Source organism: Malaya genurostris, chromosome 2, assembly GCF_030247185.1.
Source record: "Malaya genurostris strain Urasoe2022 chromosome 2, Malgen_1.1, whole genome shotgun sequence".
Taxonomy (NCBI): domain Eukaryota; kingdom Metazoa; phylum Arthropoda; class Insecta; order Diptera; family Culicidae; genus Malaya; species Malaya genurostris.
Window position 1 is genome coordinate 300,345,512 of NC_080571.1, and position 26,017 is coordinate 300,371,528.

Genomic DNA, 26,017 nt, shown 5'->3' on the forward strand with positions numbered 1-26,017 from the left:
ACTGGCATTTCGAACAGTATCAATTTTCGAGTCATATAATTTATATTAGCTTAAGATATTGTTGATGGCAGTCAATTTAGTGAAATTATTTGGGGCAATACGTTAATGTGCACACCGTACCGCTGTACTGAGGTTTACGACATTTCGGTTTCGGTTCGCCTTTTTCAGTTCAATTTCACCTTTTCTAACTCAAATACAACTGCAGTGCAATTTATCGATTGCATGCTTAACAATGGTACTTTGCTCTATGAAAAATGGGATTTACAATAAGTTTTTTGTTGTTGTGGTATTAAACAGCAATATAAAAAAACTTACCAGCAAATTTTGCGAGACAATGTGCGGTAGTTTTATGATTAGAGTTTTATGGTAAAGTTATGAAACTTTGCACCAATATTTCGTTCATCAAAATAATCGGTTCCGTACAATGTTAGAGTAGCTTGGATGTACATTGGATCATTGTTGGTAACGGATAAGTTTTGTATCGACAACTATAAAAACCTGTTTTAATCCACCTAGTGGTGTAATGATGCCTTTTTCGTGTATATAATATCGTGGTATTCTATTCAAAATTTTTGTCTTCGATTTTTGAAAGAAACCAAGAGATTGTTTATGCATAACATACAGAATAAAACAGTGCTTTAATTGAGTAAGTCATCCGAAATGGGTTCACTATTATATGCACTTCCGGCACCGGAACCCGTGAACCGGTATAATCAAAGTCGGTTCGTACGGCCACCAACTAACATGACACACAAACTCTTCTAGTACGCACTCTAAATTACGATTTAAATGTTTGTTGCATCCGAAAATATTTTAAGTGACGGTGTACAATATGTAACACACTTTACCCTATAACTCCGAAACCGGAAGCCGGATCCGAATGAAATTCAGGAATTCCGTATGGGACCACGAGGCCTTTCATTCGAATCTAAGTTTGTCAAAATCGGTTCAGCCATCTCCGAGAAAACCTAGTGAGATTATTTGATACATACGCACACACACACACATAATATTCTACTGTTTAAATGATTATCTTTCAACGAGAACTTGAAATTATGAATAAATCTGTAAATTGTTTTAGCTGCAGCTTCTTCATTTTTCAAAAGGCACGGATGGAACAGCCATCAATCTGTAGGCTTTAATAAGAGCTTTAGAATGAAAATTATCAAAAAAATCGAAACCCTGATTTTCTTTTAATTTAATTTTGTAATTCATTTTGAAATTATTGAGAAAAATATCAAATTTTTTTCAGTGTAAATATTTTTTAAAGTGCCCAATCGATTCCCTACAACTTCTTCCTGAACGCCATTTTCGTACAATCAACGGTTTCCGAGTTACAACGATTTGAAAAAGGCAATTTTTGCGAAATGCAAAAATACATACGCCCTTTTTAAATATCAGTCGTGAGTCGGATTGACCTCTTCATTGGTTCTAAACTTATGGTTTGCCATACTGAAGCCATGTGCAAAGTTTCATCCAAATCGGAGAAGGTCGAGTCTGATGATCTGCTAAGCATTTTTGGAATTGCTCCACTATTTCCTGTAGAATCAGTTTTTGAAATCGAAAATCACGCATACGAGGATTCACTCAAAGCAAACAGGCATTTCATTGAAAAAAAATATTATAGAGCTCCATTTTGCTTCGGAACAGAAAAGATGAATTCAAACAGAATGATCGTTTAAAAATGAATATGTCGAATCTTGCACCGTAATATTTCATTTGGCAAGCTATCTGCAGCGGTGGAGAGCGAAGTTTTTTTTTTTGTCACAATAAGCATCATCAACGAAGAAATTTACTAGGCTGAATCCCTCCATAATCTATACGCTTTTTTATTCATCGTGAGGCTGATACGGTGCATTTGTACTCAAGAACATGAACACCTATTAGCCAATGAAAGTATAGTGACTTTGACACAACAACCTTTGACAATTGATATAATGGAAACTGAGCATAATACTTGTATGAATCTGTACTGCAAATTTATTTGCAATCCAATGAATATACGTTGTGTTACAAAGGCCTCTATATTTCTGTAAAATATTGATGAGCTTTTCTGCTATAGATTAATGTGTTAGTGAGATCGAAGCTGATTAAAATAGTACACAGATAAAAATATTTTGTGAATCGACATTAATTTAAATTTGGATCAGGCGATTCAATGAAAATTTACTTTACAATTTGTCAACGTTATTTGAAATACAGAGTCTTGTTCATTGAAAAATCAATGCATTCCAATTTAGTTTCAAATCGATCATGGTTTTAAATCAGATTTTAGTTCCAACTGATTTCTTTTTCATATTACAATTGATTTATATGTCTACCAATAATGTATTATGGTCAATGTACCAACAAAATATATATTTTTTACTCATCACTATCATTGAATAATAGCTAAAGAGAAACCTTCAATCCTTTTTTTTATTCAATAATATAATTTTGAAGGCACACTGCTTAAGCTCTAAGGTGCCAAGGGCTTTTTCTATTTTTATTAACGACTAACTTGAAACTAGGATAGTAAAAATGGATAATGTTGTATTGGGGTCGCAGTGGTCGACTTTGGCAGATCCAGCCTTCAGCTGGCGATCGGCACCGGCCAGTGGATGGAATATGTCATGAGTCTTCCAGATGACGTTGGCCGCATCGTTCGGTCCGTGTGGGTCCGCGGGAAACACCCCCAGGCTACGAATACCCGGCGGGTGGCCCGCATGACTAGAGCGGCCTTCCGTGGGCGATGATGGTGATGTTACAGAAGAGAACGAAAAAAAATATAGAGAAGTAAATATTGCGGAAAACGAAGTAAAATGGGGATATGGGAACGAAATGACTAAGAACGACAGAGATCTAATTAGTTGACATCGAGATGGAGAAAAGACGGGGAGGGGGGAAGCGAAATGGTTAGTGACAGCAAAAAGATCTTGTTAGTTCCGATGAAGATGGTGGACAGATGAGGAATCGGGATAATCGGCGGAAGTTAGTGTCGAACCTGCAGTTGAAAAATTATTCTCAGCCACAGCTGAAACAACGTCGATAAATAGGAGGAACTTTCTTAGCCAGATGTAACAGTTTACACTTGTATATTAATGTGTTTGAGAAACTGGTATATCAGAAGCATATATGAACTATCCCGACTCACCAACACATCCCGAACCTCACCTTCAACTCTTAACCATTTTCTTGCGGTAGAGATCCTTCCTTTGCTTTACACAGAAAAAAATATAAATTTTACAGGTGACATAATTCTATAAACGATACAATTAACAAGTACTTAATTTTTCAAATGACGTAATATTCCACTCGCACAAATTTTACATACTCCGAGTTTAATTTGCACTATACGGATTTATATGTATTAATTATTCAACGAGCATATATGTGATTCTGTAGTTCAGCCTAGTAACCTTTGTGCTTGTGATCTAATGTTTCTCGGTTCAAGCCGCGCGCGTTGTTGCTATCGATCGTTTGTTTTTACCTTTTTTTATATATACAAAAAATAGGTATAGAATTCGCTCAAACTTTCGAAAAATTTTCCGAGGCCCGGAGGGCCGAATGTCATATACCAATCGATTCAGCTCGACGAACTGCGCAAATGTCCGTGTGTGTGTGTGTGTGTGTGTGTGTGTGTGTGTGTGTGTGTGTGTGTGTGTGTGTATGTGTGTTGTCAACTAAGACGTCGAGATCTCAGAGATGGCTGGACCGATTTTGATTAAACTAGTCGCAAATGAAAGGTCTCCCCGTCACCCAGAACGCTATTGAATGGTTTTGAGATAGGATGTTTACTTTTTGAGTTTTATGTCAAAATTTTCAGTTTTTTGACAGTATCTGTCACACTTGACCTTGAAAACAGAATATGTTTCCAGACTTATATTCCGCACGGTAATAGCTATCCAACAAGCCATAGATTGTTAAAATCCGTCCATTTTTAACGGAGATATCGACATTTTTATGTAAGCGACTTTTCCCCCTATTTCAGCAATAGGAGTTTTGAGCGCTGTATGATGAAGCAATGTTTGGGAGCAACGTGAAACACGATTTTTTATACTGTTACATACAATTGTTTTTAGGTACCAAAAAGACTGTGTACAGCATCCATTTTCATGACATTTTACCTCGGACCAATTTTAGCACGGTTCGTTTTGCCTTTCTCTATAGAAAGGTATTAGAATTGCTGGAAAAACCGACTTTCGAACGGAGCCTCGAAGACCCATAGTGTTATATACCTTTCGACTCAGTTCGACGAGATCGGAAAATGTCTGTGTGTGTGTGTGTGTGTGTGTGTGTGTGTGTGTGTGTGTGTGTGTGTGTGTGTGTGTGTGTGTGTGTATGTATGTGTGTGTGTGTGTGTGTGCACTTTTAGAAGATATTTGAACGCACTCAATTTTCTCAGAGATAGCTGATTTTAACAAACTTGGGCTCGTTTGAAAGCTACTGTCGGGCCATTGATCAAGTTCGAAGATCAAATGGCTGTGACTTTTGGTTTCGGAGATATGATTGGATAAGTGACGTAACCGACAAAACACATTGATTTTTACCGCTCTTATATATATATATATATATATATATATATATATATATATATATATATATATATATATATATATATATATATATATATATATATATATATATATATATATATATATATATATATATATATATATATATATATATATATATATATATATATATATATATATATATATATATATATATATATATATATATATATATATATATGGGTGCCAAAATTTTAGGATCACCTCTATTTTCGTTAAGTTCTAGTGCTCAAAAGTTTAAGCACCTCGAAAAAAGCCTTCATGCAAAATTTAACCTAAATCGGACATGCGTAAGGGGTGCTGCCCGGTGGTAAAGGTTTGACAATTTTCGACCTTGAAAAAGCACCATAGGGGGGAGTACATGAAATTTCCAAAATCGAAACTTTTTTTGATGCCGAAACTCTTAAAACTGCATGAAACGTTGAAATTTAGTGTCATCTCAAAAAAAAATCCCAAAAAGTCGACTTTTTCAAAAAAATTTTTTTTCGAGATGACACTAAATCTCGACGTTTCATGCAATTCTAAGCCTTTTGGCATCAAAAATTTTTTTTCGATTTCGAAAATTTCATGTACTCCCCCCTATGGTGATTTTTCAAGATATATGAAAATTCCACTAAGTGGACTAAGAAGGGTTTTTTTAGATTAGCATAACTGATTACAAATAGGCAACGCAAATGTCAAGCACTGGTTTGGAAAAATAATGCTGACTGTGTGCCATAAACACTGAAGCATGCTTTTGTGAACTACTCGAATCAATCTGAATCAATTGGTGTCAAAATTAGTATCCAAAATTATGTAATAAAAGTATGAAACATATTTTCATGAGACTATTATGAAAGAAGAGAAAGGCATTATCACACCACTAAGTGGATTAAGAAGGGTTTTTGGAAACATAATCGTTCTAATATGACACATATAAACTAGATGATGGCAGCATTTTCAAGTTAAAAGTAATTCCATATTTATTTTGATTTAAACTACTTACAGTAATAAATGCTGGAAGAACATACCACCCATATACCATTCGACTCAGTTCATCGAGATCAGCAAATGCGTGTGTGACAAATAATTTCACTTAATTTTCTCGGAGATGACTCAACCGTTTTTTACAAACTCAGATTCATATGAAAAGTAGTATACTGCCAAACAAGGTACCTGAATTACGTTTGGATCCAACTTCTTATTGCGGAACCACCACGGAACGAAATTAAAATAATGCAACTCATTTTTCTCGTAGATGGCTGAATCGATTTAAGATTCAAATGAAATCTAAGGACCATCTATGATTCAAATGAGAGGTCCTAAAATCCTATGAAAGATCAGATACAACTTCCGGTCTAGGAGATACAAGGTAGTATTAAAATGTCCATTTCACATAAATTAATCAGGTTTATCGGGTTGGCAGATTTGAATAGTCGATTACCAAAATAATTTAGTTCAGTTTAAGCGGTATTCAATTTTCGATTCAGATTTAATTCGCACTACGATTTCTCAAAGATCTACACTGATTTTCAAACATTTTGAAACAAATGTAAACTATACAACTATTCAGGTGAATTTATCTAACTTCGGCTACACCGATTTTCGGATTCCGGTTCCAGTATCGAATCGTTTCTCAAAGCTTAATCATTTTCTCAAAAAGGCCATATTGAACTTCAAAAACAAAAATTCAATGAAAAGGTCCCATACAAAATTGGTTCATTTAATCCGATTCTGTAATTACAGGATGGTGAGTTTTTAAAATTCATACCGATATAGGAGATGTAAATTGTTTGGCGTATTAATTTATTGCCATACGAATCATTTTGGGTTATGCTAGTTCCTGAATATCGGCTCTGGAAGTACCATAAATGATGACGAGAAAATCTAAAGTGGAGCTTACTTCGACATCTCATGGAATGTTCAATCGATTGTCACACGTTAAAATTGAAATTCGATACGATTTGCAGTTTCGACATCACAGGGTTATAAGTGATTAGAATCTCAAGTTGCCGTTTAAAACGACGATAACTAAAATAATGTCAAGAAAACCGAAACACCTAAGAATATCCATACAAAAAACACATACGGATTGATAAAAAAGGTATCATCTCACTGCTAGGTGGATTAAACACGTTTTTATTTTATTCGAATTCAAGCCAAATTTGCAAATCACACAATTTGACATGTTCTGGAATATAAATCTGTGTGAGTTACGACGCTCCATTAATGTGCATCTTATACAATGTAAAATCACAAGATTTTTTCAAACTGCATACTTGAGTATTGCGTGAAATAAGTGAACAACTGAAAAAGTGATCGGACGACTTCGTTCAAAAGTAAGGATACATCTATAACGAAATTCTAAAAACGTACGCTAAACAAAACCAGTTTTGTTCACAATTTCACTTTTTAGTTTAAAAGAGAAACAGAAGTTTTGTAAAAATAAGAGTAAAGGATCAACGAGAAGATTCTTCGGAACAGCTTTAAAATAACACTGAGATACGGCTTCTTACTGAAACACAGCACTAAGATTTTTGTGTGCCATTTGCTTGAAAAATTCCAAAAATTTAATTTGATCTAAAAGAGAAAGCCATTCAATTATCACATCACCTATCGATTCCGTTTTTATGTTGATGATCAACAAACAGGCACGTTTATGTTTGAAAAACTAAAACTACGAATACAAATCCAAAACACATTAATATTTACCGAGTAAATCCTGCTGGGGCAACCATTGAGCCATCCGAATGTTACTAGTGTCATTGAACTCCAACTCCCGGTCACACTTCCAAAGGACGTCATACTTCAACGAATTGAATGCATCGACAAAAATCTTCAAATTTTCAGGATAGAGTGAACTGCACCGGACCAGTGTTCCCAGGCTAAAGTAGATCACTCCATGCTGGGACTTATCCAAATATTTCTGAAGATCCGTTGGCAGTGGCTTTGGAGGTACGATATGCAGGAAGCCCAGTTGAATTGCCTGAGGTATAATGGGCCGGATAAAACCCAACGCCGGTTCGGTATTTGTCATCAGGAAGTCGACGCGATTCATCAGCTCCTTCGATTTGGTCATGTTACTGCCAAAGTTCTGTTCAATGATTTTGTCGTATTTGGCAAACTCAAGCGGGATCAAAATATTGTCGATGAATATTTTGGCAACGACTGCCTGAAGCCGTTGGAAAAAGTTCAGATTGGTCGAGAATTTATGGTTGAAATCTGGATGCGTAACCACATTCATCACGTTTCCCACCGCCTGATGTGCCAACGAAATCGATTCCACGGAAGTGATTCCAATCATGGGTACATTGAATAACTCGGCGAACGCGTGAAACGGTGTCATCTGATAATATTCCATCAGTAACACATCGAACTGCTTTTCACTTGCATTCCTTATCAACTCTTGCACTTCTGGATGGGCGAGTTCAGCTTCGATAATCTTTCTGGCAACCACTAGCATCTTTGAGACAATGTCCATTGCAGTGTTACCATCTTGCCTCATTACGGCCACGTCTCCGACTTCGTGGGCTATTCTATGTGCGTAGCTCCAGTTAATTTGCGTGATGTTCGGATTGTCCGTTTCGAACGGGATCGGGGTCATCATTGTCACGTGATGACCTCTTTCTAGCAGTCCTTTGATAAACGCCCGGAAAACAATCTGGTGGCTTGTTTCTGGAGCAGGAAATATCGCCAAAATTCTTGACCCGTGACAAAAGTTAGCTGTTTGAAATGTCAGAATCGCGATTAAACTGACTAAGCGAAATAAAGGTGAAAACATTTTGACTCAAACTTCCACCGCAGCACGTGCCGGAAAATTGCAAACCAAATTTTCTGAACCGTTTCAAAGCACGCAGCGTACCAAAGTTCGTCGCGAGACTAAAAGATGCCTTAGATGGGAAATAGACTTATATTAGTTTTTGCCGTTGTGCTTTATGGCGTTGTTTCACCGCCCAAAAGAAAATAAAAATGTTTCAGCCTATTTCCTAACCCTTTGTTTGTCCATTGGAAAAATAACAGCTTCTTTTTATTAGCTTTCGTTTGTTACGATTTTTATTTTGTGTGCATGAACCCTTTGTGTATATCATAATTCATACAGGTGACTCAGTTATATGTTTTGGTAATGGAACCAATATTTTGGTGTTGGTGCACATAAAACCGTTACATTGTTTGGCACATTATAATTCACATCAGCAAGCATTCAGATACTTTTCCAATACCATTGTTCTAACTTCTGGGAATGTTTTTCATTTATTACAGTTGTTCCAAGTCGTACTTTAGGAGAGTATTGAGGGGAATCGTACCAACATTCATTCCATCCTGATTACTCGATCTACAATCAAATAATTGAGTTGAACAATGGAATGTGAAAATCTATATATATAAAAATGCAGAGATCATTCTTTGTAATCGCATCACGTAAGAACGGATGGACGGATTGAGATGATTTTTTTTTTGTTTGATCTGTTTTTACCCCCACCAGGTTCGTACATCAAAAAAATTAGGAAAACTTGCCGGAAAAGTGGGAAAAATCCATAAAGTTGTTTTGTATGGACAATGGAATTTTCCACAGAAAAAGTCGTCAATGATTGCTAGATCATCGATAGGTGTTTGGCGCATAACGAGTTGCACCAGTGTTTGGCCGTCGAAGATAGGAATACTAGATCGTTAAAAAAATTGTTTGGCGGGCAACGAGATGTTTCGTGTGGAGAATTCACAGGTATACTTGATGTATATGATTTGTTATTTCGAGCCACGTGTTTAATTGGGTATAAAAATAATTGTTTGCAAAATGACTTGGTGGAATGCATATTACTGTTCTAGCTATTTCGATATACTATTCAAGCCATACCGTAAGCAGGAGCAAAAGTTCTGATTTCGTTTACTAGATGCAATGTATGCCATGTAATCAGTTAGATGAATAATATTGGTCTTCGTGGGCGTGAGTTAAAAAATGAAATTACAAAAAAACAATCAATGATACGATTCCGCTGTTGAAACAATGAGGACAAACAAAGAGATGTTCCTAGCATTTATTTACAAATCATGTAGATAAGCGCACATAACAAATGGCAATTAAATGCCAATCGGTAGATGATGATTAGCATAAATATTTGATTTTAAGTTGCTTATTTTTGTGAAGTATTTTCAAATTGGTAAGATAAAGATAAAATTAAAATTATAGCGGAGTTTCCCCAAGCAATCAAAAGTTTCAGAAATCAAAAGTTTCACATTATATGAAAATAATCACTTTTTTGTTGCTTCAAAGTAGACGAGGAGTTTCTGGCAACTTGAAGGTACAGAACAAGTTTTGAGCTATTTTTGTCAGCTGCACCGAGCTATAGTTCGTTCAGTTGCGTTTGGATTCTGACTTGAAAACGGGTGGCTTAGGATACTATTCATTTACTTTGAAAGTTGCTTAAGACAAAATCATTCCCTCTTTCCGAACTTTGGGTTACTCGAACAAATACATATTAGCTAAACAAAAGGACGACAACTGGTATATTTATTTCACATATTCGCTTCGCTATAACAGAAGTATTGCACATTTTTCCTTCAATTTTGTATGATATTGATTATCAGATGTTAACTTATTCCCTAATTTTAGACGGAGTACTCAGCAAAACGATGTCTTGACTCAACTAATGATATGACTATGATTATTTGACGGCTTCAGTGTTCATGTACAACTTAAAGGACACTACATGGATAAAATTTTCGTTTAAACTATTGAATGTAGAATTTATCGCTAAATTTAGGATTCAAAGATTGACCCTGTAATGGCAATGCTATGAACATTCATCAAACATGATTATGTAGAATAATCAGATTAGCGAAGGAGCATTTTTTGGACAAACAATCTCAAAAAAATCCTTCCGATAATCTTCAAGGATATGCCAATAAATTTTAATCATCTCAGGACCATTGTTATTCTAATATGTCGACACCATGAGTTGGAAAGAGTTCTGCTATCTATGTTTAATGCATTCGAAGATGACAATTTGTGTGGAAAATAATATGTCGTCTCTGAATTCGTTACAATCGTTCATTGTAGACCAAGTAGTCAGCCACATAATGGAGAGAAACGTCAACGACATTAGACGTTTGACCACTCTGCCGTCCGAAAATATAAATTACAAAAAATAATTTTAGGCGAGACGAAGTTCGACGGGTCAGCTAGTATATTTATACTTCTTTTCTAGCGATGTCAAAATTTGAGCGAATGCTTAAACTGTTTTCGAGAGCCAATACTCTGAGCAGAAGGGTTTTCCCATATAAGATGTATGGTGGAGATGATTACTTTTGTTACCAGTTTTGTTGATGGAGTTACTTGAACTAACGAAAATCTTATCGAGTGGATCAAATTGAAATAACGTTCAATTATTTGAGGCTCTTGAGGGCGGATTCTATAACCAATGGACTTTTATCAGCTGACGAGATCCAATAAGTCTATCATTCATTATTGCGTTTCAACTCAACTGCTGTATCACACCCTGAATATTTTGCAGAATCTATACCGATTGTAGGGGATGGACATCACATCACCTTAATTTTTATTCGAAACGTCAATTCTAACGAACATAACCAATGACAATGACAATGTCACCAGAAGAAACATTTTTAATATTAATAAATATTTTTTGCTGTCTTCAATCCGCATCGTCATAAATCTTGCATTTGAACACAAAAGCCTACTGAAAACCAACATAAGAGCATAGTCCTGCCAAGTGAACCATTCTTCATAAGGTTTATAAAGTGAAGTAAAGAATCAGCGTAAATTAAATCTTTTTCGAAATTCCTGAAAATGTTGAACCCAGCTTTACGATCAACATTAAATTTATTCGGATAGAAGGAATGAATGAATTTTTATAATATTTTCCTTGAGTATGTGTGTGTCATGCCGGTTTTGAATGATATCAGTGAAAATATATTTGATTTCAATAACCCAATTCCCACGGCGAATGACCAACTCAATGTATCATTCATCAAAAATCATGTATCCTGTATCATGTATCATGTATCATGTATCATGTATCATGTATCATGTATCATGTATCATGTATCATGTATCATGTATCATGTATCATGTATCATGTATCATGTATCATGTATCATGTATCATGTATCATGTATCATGTATCATGTATCATGTATCATGTATCATGTGTCATGTATCATGTATCATGTATCATGTATCATGTATCATGTATCATGTATCATGTATCATGTATCATGTATCATGTATCATGTATCATGTATCATGTATCATGTATCATGTATCATGTATCATGTATCATGTATCATGTATCATGTGTCATGTATCATGTATCATGTATCATGTATCATGTATCATGTATCATGTATCATGTATCATGTATCATGTATCATGTATCATGTATCATGTATCATGTATCTTGTATCATGTATCATGTATCATGTATCATGTATCATGTATCATGTATCATGTATCATGTATCATGTATCATGTATCATGTATCATGTATCATGTATCATGTATCATGTATCATGTATCATGTATCATGTATCATGTATCATGTATCATGTATCATGTATGATGTATCATGTATCATGTATCATGTATCTTGTATCATGTATCACGTATCATGTATCATGTATCCAGTATCATGTATCATGTATCATGTATCATGTATCATGTATCATGTATCATGTATCATGTATCATGTATCATGTATCATGTATCATGTATCATGTATCTTGTATCATGTATCACGTATCATGTATCATGTATCATGTATGATGTATCATGTATCTTGTATCATGTATCACGTATCATGTATCATGTATCATGTATCATGTATCATGTATCAAGTATGATGTATCATGTATCATGTATCATGTATCATGTGTCATGTATCATGTATCATGTATCATGTATCATGTATCATGTATCATGTATCATGTATCATGTATCATGTATCATGTATCATGTATCATGTATCATGTATCATGTATCATGTATCATGTATCATGTATCATGTATCATGTATCATGTATCATGTATCATGTATCATGTATCATGTATCATGTATCATGTATCATGTATCATGTATCATGTATCATGTATCATGTATCATGTATCATGTATCATGTATCATGTATCATGTATCATGTATCATGTATCATGTATCATGTATCATGTATCATGTATCATGTATCATGTATCATGTATCATGTATCATGTATCATGTATCATGTATCATGTATCATGTATCATGTATCATGTATCATGTATCATGTATCATGTATCATGTATCATGTATCATGTATCATGTATCATGTATCATGTATCATGTATCATGTATCATGTATCATGTATCATGTATCATGTATCATGTATCATGTATGATGTACTATGTATCATGTATCATGTATCATGTATCATGTATCATGTATCATGTATCATGTATCATGTATCATGTATCATGTATCATGTATCATGTATCATGTATCATGTATCATGTATCATGTATCATGTATCATGTATCATGTATCATGTATCATGTATCATGTATCATGTATCATGTATCATGTATCATGTATCATGTATCATGTATCATGTATCATGTATCATGTATCATGTATCATGTATCATGTATCATGTATCATGTATCATGTATCATGTATCATGTATGATGTACTATGTATCATGTATCATGTATCATGTATCATGTATCATGTATCATGTATCATGTATCATGTATCATGTATCATGTATCATGTATCATGTATCATGTATCATGTATCATGTATCATGTATCATGTATCATGTATCATGTATCATGTATCATGTATCATGTATCATGTATCATGTATCATGTATCATGTATCATGTATCATGTATCATGTATCATGTATCATGTATCATGTAACATGTATCTTGTATCATGTATCATGTATCATGTATCATGTATCATGTATCATGTATCATGTATCATGTATCATGTATCATGTATCATGTATCATGTATCATGTATCATGTATCATGTATCATGTATCATGTATCATGTATCATGTATCATGTATCATGTGTCATGTATCATGTACTATGTATCATGTATCACGTATCATGTATCATGTATCATGTATGATGTACTATGTATCATGTATCATGTATCATGTGTCATGTATCATGTACTATGTATCATGTATCATGTATCATGTATCATGTATCATGTATGATGTACTATGTATCATGTAACATGTATCATGTGTCATATATCATGTACTATGTATCATGTATCATGTATCATGTATCATGTATAATGTATCATGTATCATGTATCATGTATCATGTATCATGTATGATGTATCATGTATCTTGTATCATGTATCACGTATCATGTATCATGTATCATGTATCATGTATCATGTATCAAGTATGATGTATCATGTATCATGTATCATGTATCATGTGTCATGTATCATGTATCATGTATCATGTATCATGTATCATGTATCATGTATCATGTATCATGTATCATGTATCATGTATCATGTATCATGTATCATGTATCATGTATCATGTATCATGTATCATGTATCATGTATCATGTATCATGTATCATGTATCATGTATCATGTGTCATGTATCATGTATCATGTATCATGTATCATGTATCATGTATCATGTATCATGTATCATGTATCATATATCATGTATCATGTATCATGTATCATGTATCATGTATCATGTATCATGTATCATGTATCATGTATCATGTGTCATGTATCATGTACTATGTATCATGTATCACGTATCATGTATCATGTATCATGTATGATGTACTATGTATCATGTATCATGTATCATGTGTCATGTATCATGTACTATGTATCATGTATCATGTATCATGTATCATGTATCATGTATGATGTACTATGTATCATGTAACATGTATCATGTGTCATATATCATGTACTATGTATCATGTATCATGTATCATGTATCATGTATAATGTATCATGTATCATGTATCATGTATCATGTATCATGTATCATGTATCATGTATCATGTATCATGTATGATGTATCATGTATCATGTACTATGTATCATGTATCATGTATCATGTACTTTGTATCATGTATCATGTATCATGTATCATGTACTATGTATCATGTATCATGTATCATGTATCATGTATCATGTATCATGTATCATGTATCATGTATCATGTATCATGTATCATGTATCATGTATCATGTATCATGTATCATGTATCATGTATCATGTATCACGCATCATGTATCATGTATCATGTATCATGTATCATGTATCATGTATCATGTATCATGTATCATGTATCATGTATCATGTATCATGTATCATGTATCATGTATCATGTATCATGTATCATGTATCATGTATCATGTATCATGTATCATGTATCATGTATCATGTATTATGTATCATGTATCATGTATCTTGTATCATGTATCACGTATCATGTATCATGTATCCAGTATCATGTATCATGTATCCAGTATCATGTATCATGTATCATGTATGATGTACTATGTATCATGTATCATGTATCATGTGTCATGTATCATGTACTATGTACCATGTATCATGTACTATGTATCATGTATCATGTATCATGTATCATGTATCATGTATCATGTATCATGTATCATGTATCATGTATCATGTATCATGTATCATGAATCATGTATCATGTATCATGTACTATGTATCATGTATCATGTATCATGTATCATGTATCATGTATCATGTATCATGTATCATGTATCATGTATCATGTACTATGTATCATGTATCATGTATCATGTATCATGTATCATGTATCATGTATCATGTATCATGTATCATGTATCATGTATCATGTATCATGTATCATGTACTATGTATCATGTATCATGTATCATGTATCATGTATCATGTATCATGTATCATGTATCATGTATCATGTATCATGTATCATGTATCATGTATCATGTATCATGTACTATGTATCATGTATCATGTACTATGTATCATGTATCATGTATCATGTATCATGTATCATGTATCATGTATCATGTATCATGTATCATGTATCATGTATCATGTATCATGTATCATGTACTATGTATCATGTATCATGTATCATGTATCATGTATCATGTATCATGTATCATGTATCATGTATCATGTATCATGTATCATGTATCATGTATCATGTACTATGTATCATGTATCATGTATCATGTATCATGTATCATGTATCATGTATCATGTATCATGTATCATGTATCATGTATCATGTACTATGTATCATGTATCATGTATCATGTACTATGTATCATGTATCATGTATCATGTACTATGTATCATGTATCATGTATCATGTATCATGTACTATGTATCATGTATCATGTATCATGTATCATGTATCATGTATCATGTATCATGTATCATGTATCATGTATCATGTATCATGTATCATGTATCATGTACTATGTATCATGTATCATGTGTCATGTATCATGTATCATGTATCATGTATCATGTATCATGTATCATGTATCATGTATCATGTATCATGTATCATGTATCATGTATCATGTATCATGTATCACGTATCATGTATCACGTATCATGTATCATGTACCATGTATCTTGTATCATGTATCACGTATCATGTATCATGTATCCAGTATCATGTATCATGTATCATGTATCATGTATCATGTATCATGTACTATGTATCATGTATCATGTATCATGTATCATGTATCATGTATCATGTATCATGTATCATGTATCATGTATCATGTATCATGTATCATGTATCATGTATCATGTATCATGTATCATGTACTATGTATCATGTATCATGTATCATGTATCATGTATCATGTATCATGTATCATGTATCATGTATCATGTATCATGTATCATGTACTATGTATCATGTATCATGTACTATGTATCATGTATCATGTATCATGTATCATGTATCATGTATCATGTATCATGTATCATGTATCATGTATCATGTATCATGTACTATGTATCATGTATCATGTATCATGTATCATGTATCATGTATCATGTATCATGTATCATGTATCATGTATCATGTATCATGTATCATGTATCATGTACTATGTATCATGTATCATGTATCATGTATCATGTATCATGTATCATGTATCATGTATCATGTATCATGTACTATGTATCATGTATCATGTATCATGTACTATGTATCATGTATCATGTGTCATGTACTATGTATCATGTATCATGTATCATGTATCATGTACTATGTATCATGTATCATGTATCATGTATCATGTATCATGTATCATGTATCATGTATCATGTATCATGTATCATGTATCATGTATCATGTATCATGTATCATGTATCATGTATCATGTATCATGTATCATGTATCATGTATCATGTATCATGTATCATGTATCATGTATCATGTATCATGTATCATGTATCATGTATCATGTATCATGTATCATGTATCATGTATCATGTATCATGTATCACGTATCATGTATCATGTACCATGTATCTTGTATCATGTATCACGTATCATGTATCATGTATCCAGTATCATGTATCATGTATCATGTATGATGTACTATGTATCATGTATCATGTATCATGTGTCATGTATCATGTACTATGTATCATGTATCATGTACTATGTATCATGTATCATGTATCATGTATCATGTATCATGTATCATGTATTATGTATCATGTTCTATGTATCATGTATCATGTATCATGTATCATGTATCATGTACTATGTATCATGTATCATGTACTATGTATCATGTATCATTTATCATGTATCATTTATCATGTATCATGTATCATGTATCATGTATCATGTATCATGTATCATGTATCATGTACTATGTATCATGTATCATGTATCATGTATCATGTATCATGTATCATGTATCATGTATCATGTACTATGTATCATGTATCATGTATCATGTATCATGTATCATGTATCATGTATCATGTATCATGTATCATGTATCATGTATCATGTATCATGTACTATGTATCATGTATCATGTATCATGTACTATGTATCATGTATCATGTATCATGTATCATGTATCATGTATCATGTATCATGTATCATGTATCATGTATCATGTACTATGTATCATGTATCATGTATCATGTACTATGTATCATGTATCATGTATCATGTATCATGTATCATGTATCATGTATCATGTATCATGTACTATGTATCATGTATCATGTATCATGTATCATGTATCATGTATTATGTACTATGTATCATGTATCAAGTATCATGTATCATGTATCATGTATCATGTATCATGTATCATGTATCATGTATCATGTATCATGTATCATGTATTATGTACTATGTATCATGTATCATGTATCATGTATCATGTATCATGTATCATGTATCATGTATCATGTATCATGTATCATGTATCATGTATCATGTATCATGTATCATGTATCATGTATCATGTATCATGTATCATGTATCATGTATCATGTATCATGTATCATGTATCATGTATCATGTATCATGTATCATGTATCATGTATCATGTATCATGTATCATGTATCATGTATCATGTATCATGTATCATGTATCATGTATCATGTATCATGTATCATGTATCATGTATCATGTATCATGTATCATGTATCATGTATCATGTATCATGTATCATGTATCATGTATCATGTATCATGTATCATGTATCATGTATCATGTATCATGTATCATGTATCATGTATCATGTATCATGTATCATGTATCATGTATCATGTATCATGTATCATGTATCATGTATCATGTACTATGTATCATGTATCATGTATCATGTATCATGTATCATGTATCATGTATCATGTATCATGTATCATGTACTATGTATCATGTATCATGTATCATGTACTATGTATCATGTATCATTTATCATGTATCATGTATCATGTATCATGTATCATGTATCATGTATCATGTATCATGTATCATGTATCATGTATCATGTATCATGTATCATGTACTATGTATCATGTATCATGTATCATGTATCATGTATCATGTATCATGTATCATGTATCATGTATCACGTATCATGTATCATGTATCATGTATCATGTATCATGTATCATGTATCATGTATCATGTACTATGTATCATGTATCATGTATCATGTATCATGTATCATGTATCATGTATCATGTATCATGTATCATGTATCATGTATCATGTATCATGTATCATGTACTATGTATCATGTATCATGTATCATGTACTATGTATCATGTATCATGTATCATGTATCATGTATCATGTATCATGTATCATGTATCATGTATCATGTATCATGTATCATGTATCATGTATCATGTATCATGTATCATGTATCATGTATCATGTATCATGTATCATGTATCATGTATCATGTATCATGTATCATGTATCATGTATCATGTATCATGTATCATGTATCATGTATCATGTATCATGTATCATGTATCATGTATCATGTATCATGTATCATGTATCATGTATCATGTATCATGTATCATGTATCATGTATCATGTATCATGTATCATGTATCATGTATCATGTATCATGTATCATGTATCATGTATCATGTATCATGTATCATGTATCATGTATCATGTATCATGTATCATGTATCATGTATCATGTATCATGTATCATGTATCATGTATCATGTATCATGTATCATGTATCATGTATCATGTATCATGTATCATGTATCATGTATCATGAATCATGTATCATGTATCATGTATCATGTATCATGTATCATGTATTATGTATCAAGTATCATATATCATGTATCATGTATCATGTATCATGTATCATGCGGCTTGTGTCATGTATCATATCACGTATCATGCATCACATGTATCATGTGTAATTTATCATGTTTAAAATAATGATATATATGTAAGAAATAAATAAAATAAACAAATATGTCAAAAATGTACTTTATAACTATCAAATTTGCTCTGTGTGAAACTTTCATCCAATGAATACGAACACACAGAACAAGATCTATGAAATTATATAACTGACAATAATGTTTTAAAGGGAATGTTTTTAAGCAATATTAAGGGTGTATGTATGGTTTTGTTATAGTACAAGTTGTTTGACTATTAGATAAGTTGTTGGACCGGGTAAAAGGTTTTAAGGAATATTTGAAAATAATTATATTTTTTGTCAAAAGAGGCACTTATTATAGTTGTTTAAAAAAACTTGTAGTGATTGCAGATCAACTACAAAACTCTTATAAGTTTTAATTAGAACCATAAGTAATTTTTACGCACAAGCTCGCCATTCGTTTACGTCCGAAATATCAGAAAAGAAAATTAGCTTCGACGCAATAGTCTAAATGTCGGCACTCAAATAGAGTGAGTTTTGTGTCTGATTAGCAGTTTAAATTAAACTGTTAGGTGAAGATGGAGTTATAGTGGTTATTATTTCAAGGTTTCTACTGCTTTCGTTCGACCTGACACCATAATCCCAATCAAATTTCTGAAAATGAAATTATACATCGAAAAGACTACGATCCTTGACTCAGCTCTAAGCAAAAATTGATCGCGCGCATAAAAAAAATCAAACTTTGTATTCCAAAAACAGTTTCTTTAGTTATCACAAGGCCCACTGTGTATATACACGAAGCAAAGTCACTGTTTATTATCTGAGTTAGGTCTAAACAATGTTCAATCGCAGTGATGATGATGATGACTTGTGATGTTCTAATTATTGATCAGTACTGAAATTATGGGATTGAATAATCTGTGCTGAACCTTAAGTATATCATACTCCATGCACCTTTTACTACAGCTTACAGTATCTTATTTTTCGTTCTTCACTTTATTGTTTGGCTCGTTCTTTAACGAATGAGCATTGTTCACTTTTCGATGCTTTTATCCAAGAAATACTCATCCCTTTAGGCAGAAAGAATGTTTCGTTTATGGAACAAACATGGTAGTGTTTACTGCGGGCATCAGAATGTCGCTTGTCAACTGTCCCGAAGAACAATTAATTCAATGTTTTTCTATTTGTTTCGTGTAAATAACAATTAGAATGCTAGTTTAATATTATTGATTATGTACCATCAATGTAAATTACATAGTCGAGAAGTTACGAGTCATTTGATTGTTATTATAATGAAAAGGTTTATATGTGTTATCAGTATTTCAAAAGTGATCTGTGAAGAGGCGTCTACATATGGTATGGACTGGAATCTAAGAATAAGTCTAAACGGTTTGAACCCAGCTAAGTAAATAAACTCTGTAATTATCCATCAGTACCAAGCAGTCAGGCACTCACTCAAGGGTTGAGAATTTCCCAAACAATGGCCGTTAAACCGTCATAACAGTTACTTCAAAATTCGATGACAAGAAAACAAAACATGAAAAAAACCTCATAATTGCTATCAAGCATCACAAGTACACGCTGTGTGGGAATAGAAAAGTCATTGTGTGATGTAGCAAAAATGATGTATCAACACTACAACAGTTTCAACAGGTTGAAGCTATGTCACAAAAATAACTTCAACATACTGATCACGTTGGTGATCTATCTGGCAAGTGTCATCACTACCAAGACTGAATTAAGTTTTATCAAATAACTGAATTATCGATGGTTGAAATGAATTGGCTTTAAGATATGGTGGAATATTTGTAAATCGAGAAACCTAAGTGAGCTCTCGGCAATATTGACAACTATCAGGACATCAAATTTCTCTTGCACTAGGCAATACCTTTCAACTTTAAGTAGCACACGGTTGACCTCAGACTACCAATGCTTCTGACCTGAGTTCGAGCATTGATCTCAACCCATTAATTTAGTGCTTATCATCATTCTAGGGGAAAAAAAGTGCACTCGTGTAAGAAGCAAAGCGTAAGTAGCTTTAAAAGCCTTGTTTATTACCTTTTTTCTGTATAACATTTTACTCCAAATCGTGTCAGATATGTCCGAGCAGTTGCTAGTTAGACACGGTGATTTGTGAATACTTTTGACTGGATCCTGGTCTGAGGTTCAATTTTAGAATTCAGTTTACAAATTCAGATCCGAGGCCAGCATTCATTTTCGAGGTCTAATTTCAAGATCCTGATCTCAGTTCTAGATTTTGGTTAAAAAATCCGGTCTCAGAATCAAGTTCTAAAATTCGGTTTCAAGTCCAGAATTCTGGAATTCGATTCTGGCCTAGGATTCGGGACAACTGAAATATAGATCTGGATTCTGGGAGTTGAAAAGAAAATCTGGTCTTAGATTCTGAATCTGAATATCAGAGCTGAACGAGTCAACTACGCAGGCTGGAATGAATAAAGCATCAAACTTTCACCTCTTTTACTTATCAAAGACTCTAGGAAACTTGAATTTCGAGTTATTTGTGATTATCTCATACAACTGAAAATTCTATCACAAATTATTGATCGTATCTCCGAAGACGTGGAGAAAAAATTATGATAATACGTTAAATAAAACAAGAGATACTCGGAATAAAAAACTTTTCACTCACCCATAGAATAAACTTTAAAAAGGCGTCTCATAGTAAAGTAAAACGTATTCACGTTAAAATTTATAAACAGAAAAATAAGTAAAAATCGTACATCTTTTAACACGAACGCGATTGATGCCAAATTGAACTGACTCAGCGTCATCCAGCTAACTAACGTCTGTCTGTCACATGAAAGCGCGTTTAAACAGTCAATCTTTGGATAGAAATAATTGCTGGTTTAGAAGATATTTAAGCTGTTCGATTAAATCCCGTGCCTGGACTAACCCCGGTCTCCCCTATGTAAATGAAACTTATGAATTTGTTTTAACATGTATATTTTCCTTTGAGAAACGGGTGTCCACTTTCTTTGATGAGCAGTGCCTAGAGTTGTTTGAACAGTGAAGGCTGCACAATTATTGTCAAAACCACAGTATTAATTTTTATTCCAAATATTTTAGAAGCAATATTTCTTCGTTTTCCACATAAACTCAACTCGTCGGTCAAAATGTTCCCTATTTGACAAAAAACAAACAAACTACCCTCAAAAACACCTTGGTCTCGGCGATGAGCACATCATTTGATAGAAATCAGTTTGCAGCAAGCATCTTTTTTAAATCTGAGAACAGCATACAAGTCAGCGGGTGTTAAATCTGGCGAATGTAGAGGATGCGGTAGCCATTTGAATTTGAATTTTATGGAATTTAGCCATCGCAACTGGAGATGGGCGAAACCGTTAGTTTTAAATAACCGCACTGAACTTGAACTAGTTCTGTTGAACCGTTCTTGCGTTCTTCTAAAATTTTGTATGTTCATCCGAAAAAAAAATGAGAGCCATAAATTATATTTTGTAGTTAACAAATTCAATAATAGTGAGTACTTTTTGGCATGTATTTGTACAAACAATCATTCTTTTTTGTGCACTATTTTAAGGATAACGAATGTATCAAACTTGTTCACTCATTCTTCTAGAAGTACTAGTTTGTTTGAATCGTTCGCTCACGGATTGCCCATCGCGAGGAAAAGTTGGTTTCAATCAGTAGTATGAAAACTCGGCATTTTGCATACAATTTTAGCTTGCAGCCAGTTTGTATACACTTTCCTTTGATACCATCACCATCATCCTATATCATTACTTTTCAATTCTTCATAACGATCAAATGAACTTTTTAGACGATTAACGGAAAAATAGCCTCATTTGACGATCGTATTGAAATGATTGAGTCCGTATAACACTTATCAAGGCGATTCTTCACTTGCACAGCATGTTTTGTATTGAAACATTGTGTTTCATCAAACCCACGAAATACTTTTTTTCCCACTGTTTCTAATTTTCCAAAACTAGTGTCACTGAAAGCACAATAACGAACACACTAATTAACCGAATGTCATGAAATGTTGACAAATGACATCTTAAGGATGTCTGCGCTAAAGGGATTTTCAATTAGTGACACCATCTGTTTGTCGGGCTAGGGAATTATCTACCGACGCGACATTCGTATCATGATATCTACACGCACAGAAATGAAGCATGTTTTAAATAACAAAACTGTAAGTAGTAACTTCCCCCTTTAACATAAACAATGTTCTCTGTTTGATTTGAATCAAAATGTATTGTAATGTGTATAAAGTGACTGTTTCTCACATGTCAACCAAAGTGGAGTTGATGTTATCGACAACATCTGTATTGATTCAATCCTGCTATACCTTTATATCAAGAAAAAGTTTGATTCAATTTATCTATGATCTTATTTGTGTAATGATATAACTTAGTTGACCGTTTAAATAAACCGTATTAGTTTAGGGGACGGTTATAGCGTGATGGATTACTCGATGCCTTTCCCACAGCCCACCTGGGTTCGATCCTCAATTCCGCACATAGGATTAGAAAGCATTTCTGGCCTAAAGAGGTGAATGATCTTAAGGTTAAAACCTCTATAGTTGAAACAAAAAAACACCGTATTAGTTTTATTTCGAATAAACCTGAATAATTTTCTCGCGCGTGGATAAACCAGAGGCATATTTTTTTCTACCGCGGATAAAGTTTGTGCGCGTTTGATAAGTATATAAATATTCCATTTCCTAGGAAAGTTTCAACAATTCAAACGTATGTATTGATAATTAATCATATTTTTGAAAATGCCATGACATTACATAACACATTTTCGTTTAGGGGTTAACCTTATTTTGTGCTAGGGCACATAACCAATTTCACTATCTTTACGTTTCGTCTTAGACTCGTCAGTGCAGAGCAGTTCAAATTGAACTGCTTACTGCGAACTTAAACAATTCAATTTGAATCGCTAAGCTGACGTAAAGTTATTGCTATTTGCAACACACTTGTTTTTTTTAATTTGAACTGCTCTGCACTGACGAGTCTAAGACGAAACGTAAGAAACGTAAAGATAGTGAAATTGGTTATGTGCCCTAGCACAAAATAAGGTTAACCCATAAATGACCATCTGAATCGACCAGTATTAGTCGAAACTTGTTTTCGTTCGGCACATCAGGAAAGACTTAGCACTTCGGTGCTTATTACAAGTGTGTTGCAAATAGCAATAACTTTACGTCTGATTAGCGGCTCAAATTGAGCTGTTTAAGTTCGCAGTAAGCAGTTCAATTTGAACTGCTCTACACTGACGAGTCTAAGACGAAACATTTTCGTTGCAAAAATTTATTGATGCAGAGATCTTGGCCGGACTGATGAAGCACCAAATTATTGAATTCTAATTAAAATACCAGAGCCTAATTCGATCGTCTCGCCGAAAAAGGTCTAAATGTCTTGAAAATTGACAATTTTAATCAAATTTTTGGTTTTAGAACTTGAAAACGAATATAAATTGAAAAAAAAAGTTGTATCAAAAATTATCTTGCAAATTAGTTTGAAAGAAATTATTTCACTCGTAAAAGCAAACAAAAATATATGATTATAACAAACCAAAGGATTAGTTGAAATAACTAAAATCAAATTCGTTTATTTCAACTAAAATGTTTGTTAATTAAAAGCGCTACTGTTACTAACCAGATCTAAAGTTATTTATCAGGTGTACAACTTTGCTTCCGCCGTTTTTTTCCAAAGTTAAAAGCTTTATTGCGAAAAAGTTCTTACAGATGTATTATTCAAAGTATTGTCCGTCGCTAGCGACAATTTTCTCCCATCTTTCCAGCAATTTTCGGATCCCGGCTCGAAAAAAGGAGTCCTTGTTTGACGCTATCCATGAATCAATCTATTTTTCCAACTCTTCGAAGGATTGAAAATGTTGATCTGCCAGGCCGTGTGCCATCGAACGGAATAGATAGAAGTCAGAAGGGGCGACATCTGGGGAACACGGCGGGTGGGGCAACACTTCCCATTTCGACGTTTCCAGGTACTTTTTGACCACTTTTGTGACGTGAGGCCGAGCATTGTCGTGTTGGAGGATGACTTTGTCATGTCGCTCTTGATATTGTGGCCGCTTTTCTTTTAGCGCGCGACTAAGGTGCATCAGTTGCGTTCGGTACCCAAGTAACATTTTTAATATTAATAAATACATGTAGCTATCTTCAATGCTACATAATAAATCTTGCATTACACTTTAAACTCCACGAAAGCCTACTGAAAACCTCTATAAGAGCATGTTCCTGCCAAGTGGACCATTCTTCATAAGGATTATAAAGCAAAGTGAAGAATCATCATAAAGCTGCGTTAAAACTTCAAATTCAAGAAAATTTTGAAACCAGCTTTACGATCAACATTAAATTTATTTGGATGGAATAAATTCTACTATGAATAAACTGTCGTTTTGGTAATATTTTTCTTGATTATATGTGTGTCATATCTTCTTTGAATGCAATCAGTAACAATTTATTGGATTTTATTTACAAGTTTGAGACTTTTACCGAACGTAAAAACTTCATGCGCATTTATTTTTAT

The 26,017-nt window shown here is 33.3% G+C and overlaps 1 protein-coding gene across 2 annotated transcripts in view; it reads right to left on the reverse strand.

The window, feature by feature from the left end:
• LOC131430780 (UDP-glucosyltransferase 2-like) overlaps window positions 1-26,017 on the reverse strand; it is a 79,161-nt gene that overhangs the window by 36,452 nt on the left and 16,692 nt on the right. The window contains exon 1 of one of the 2 annotated variants that reach the window (XM_058595984.1): window positions 7,245-11,587. The exons of the other annotated variant lie outside the window; for it this stretch is intronic. Coding sequence (XP_058451967.1) covers window positions 7,245-8,313 — 1,069 coding nt within the window. The 5' untranslated portion in view covers window positions 8,314-11,587. Of the gene's footprint in view, window positions 1-7,244; window positions 11,588-26,017 lie in introns of those variants that run through there. 2 annotated transcript variants of the gene reach the window in all.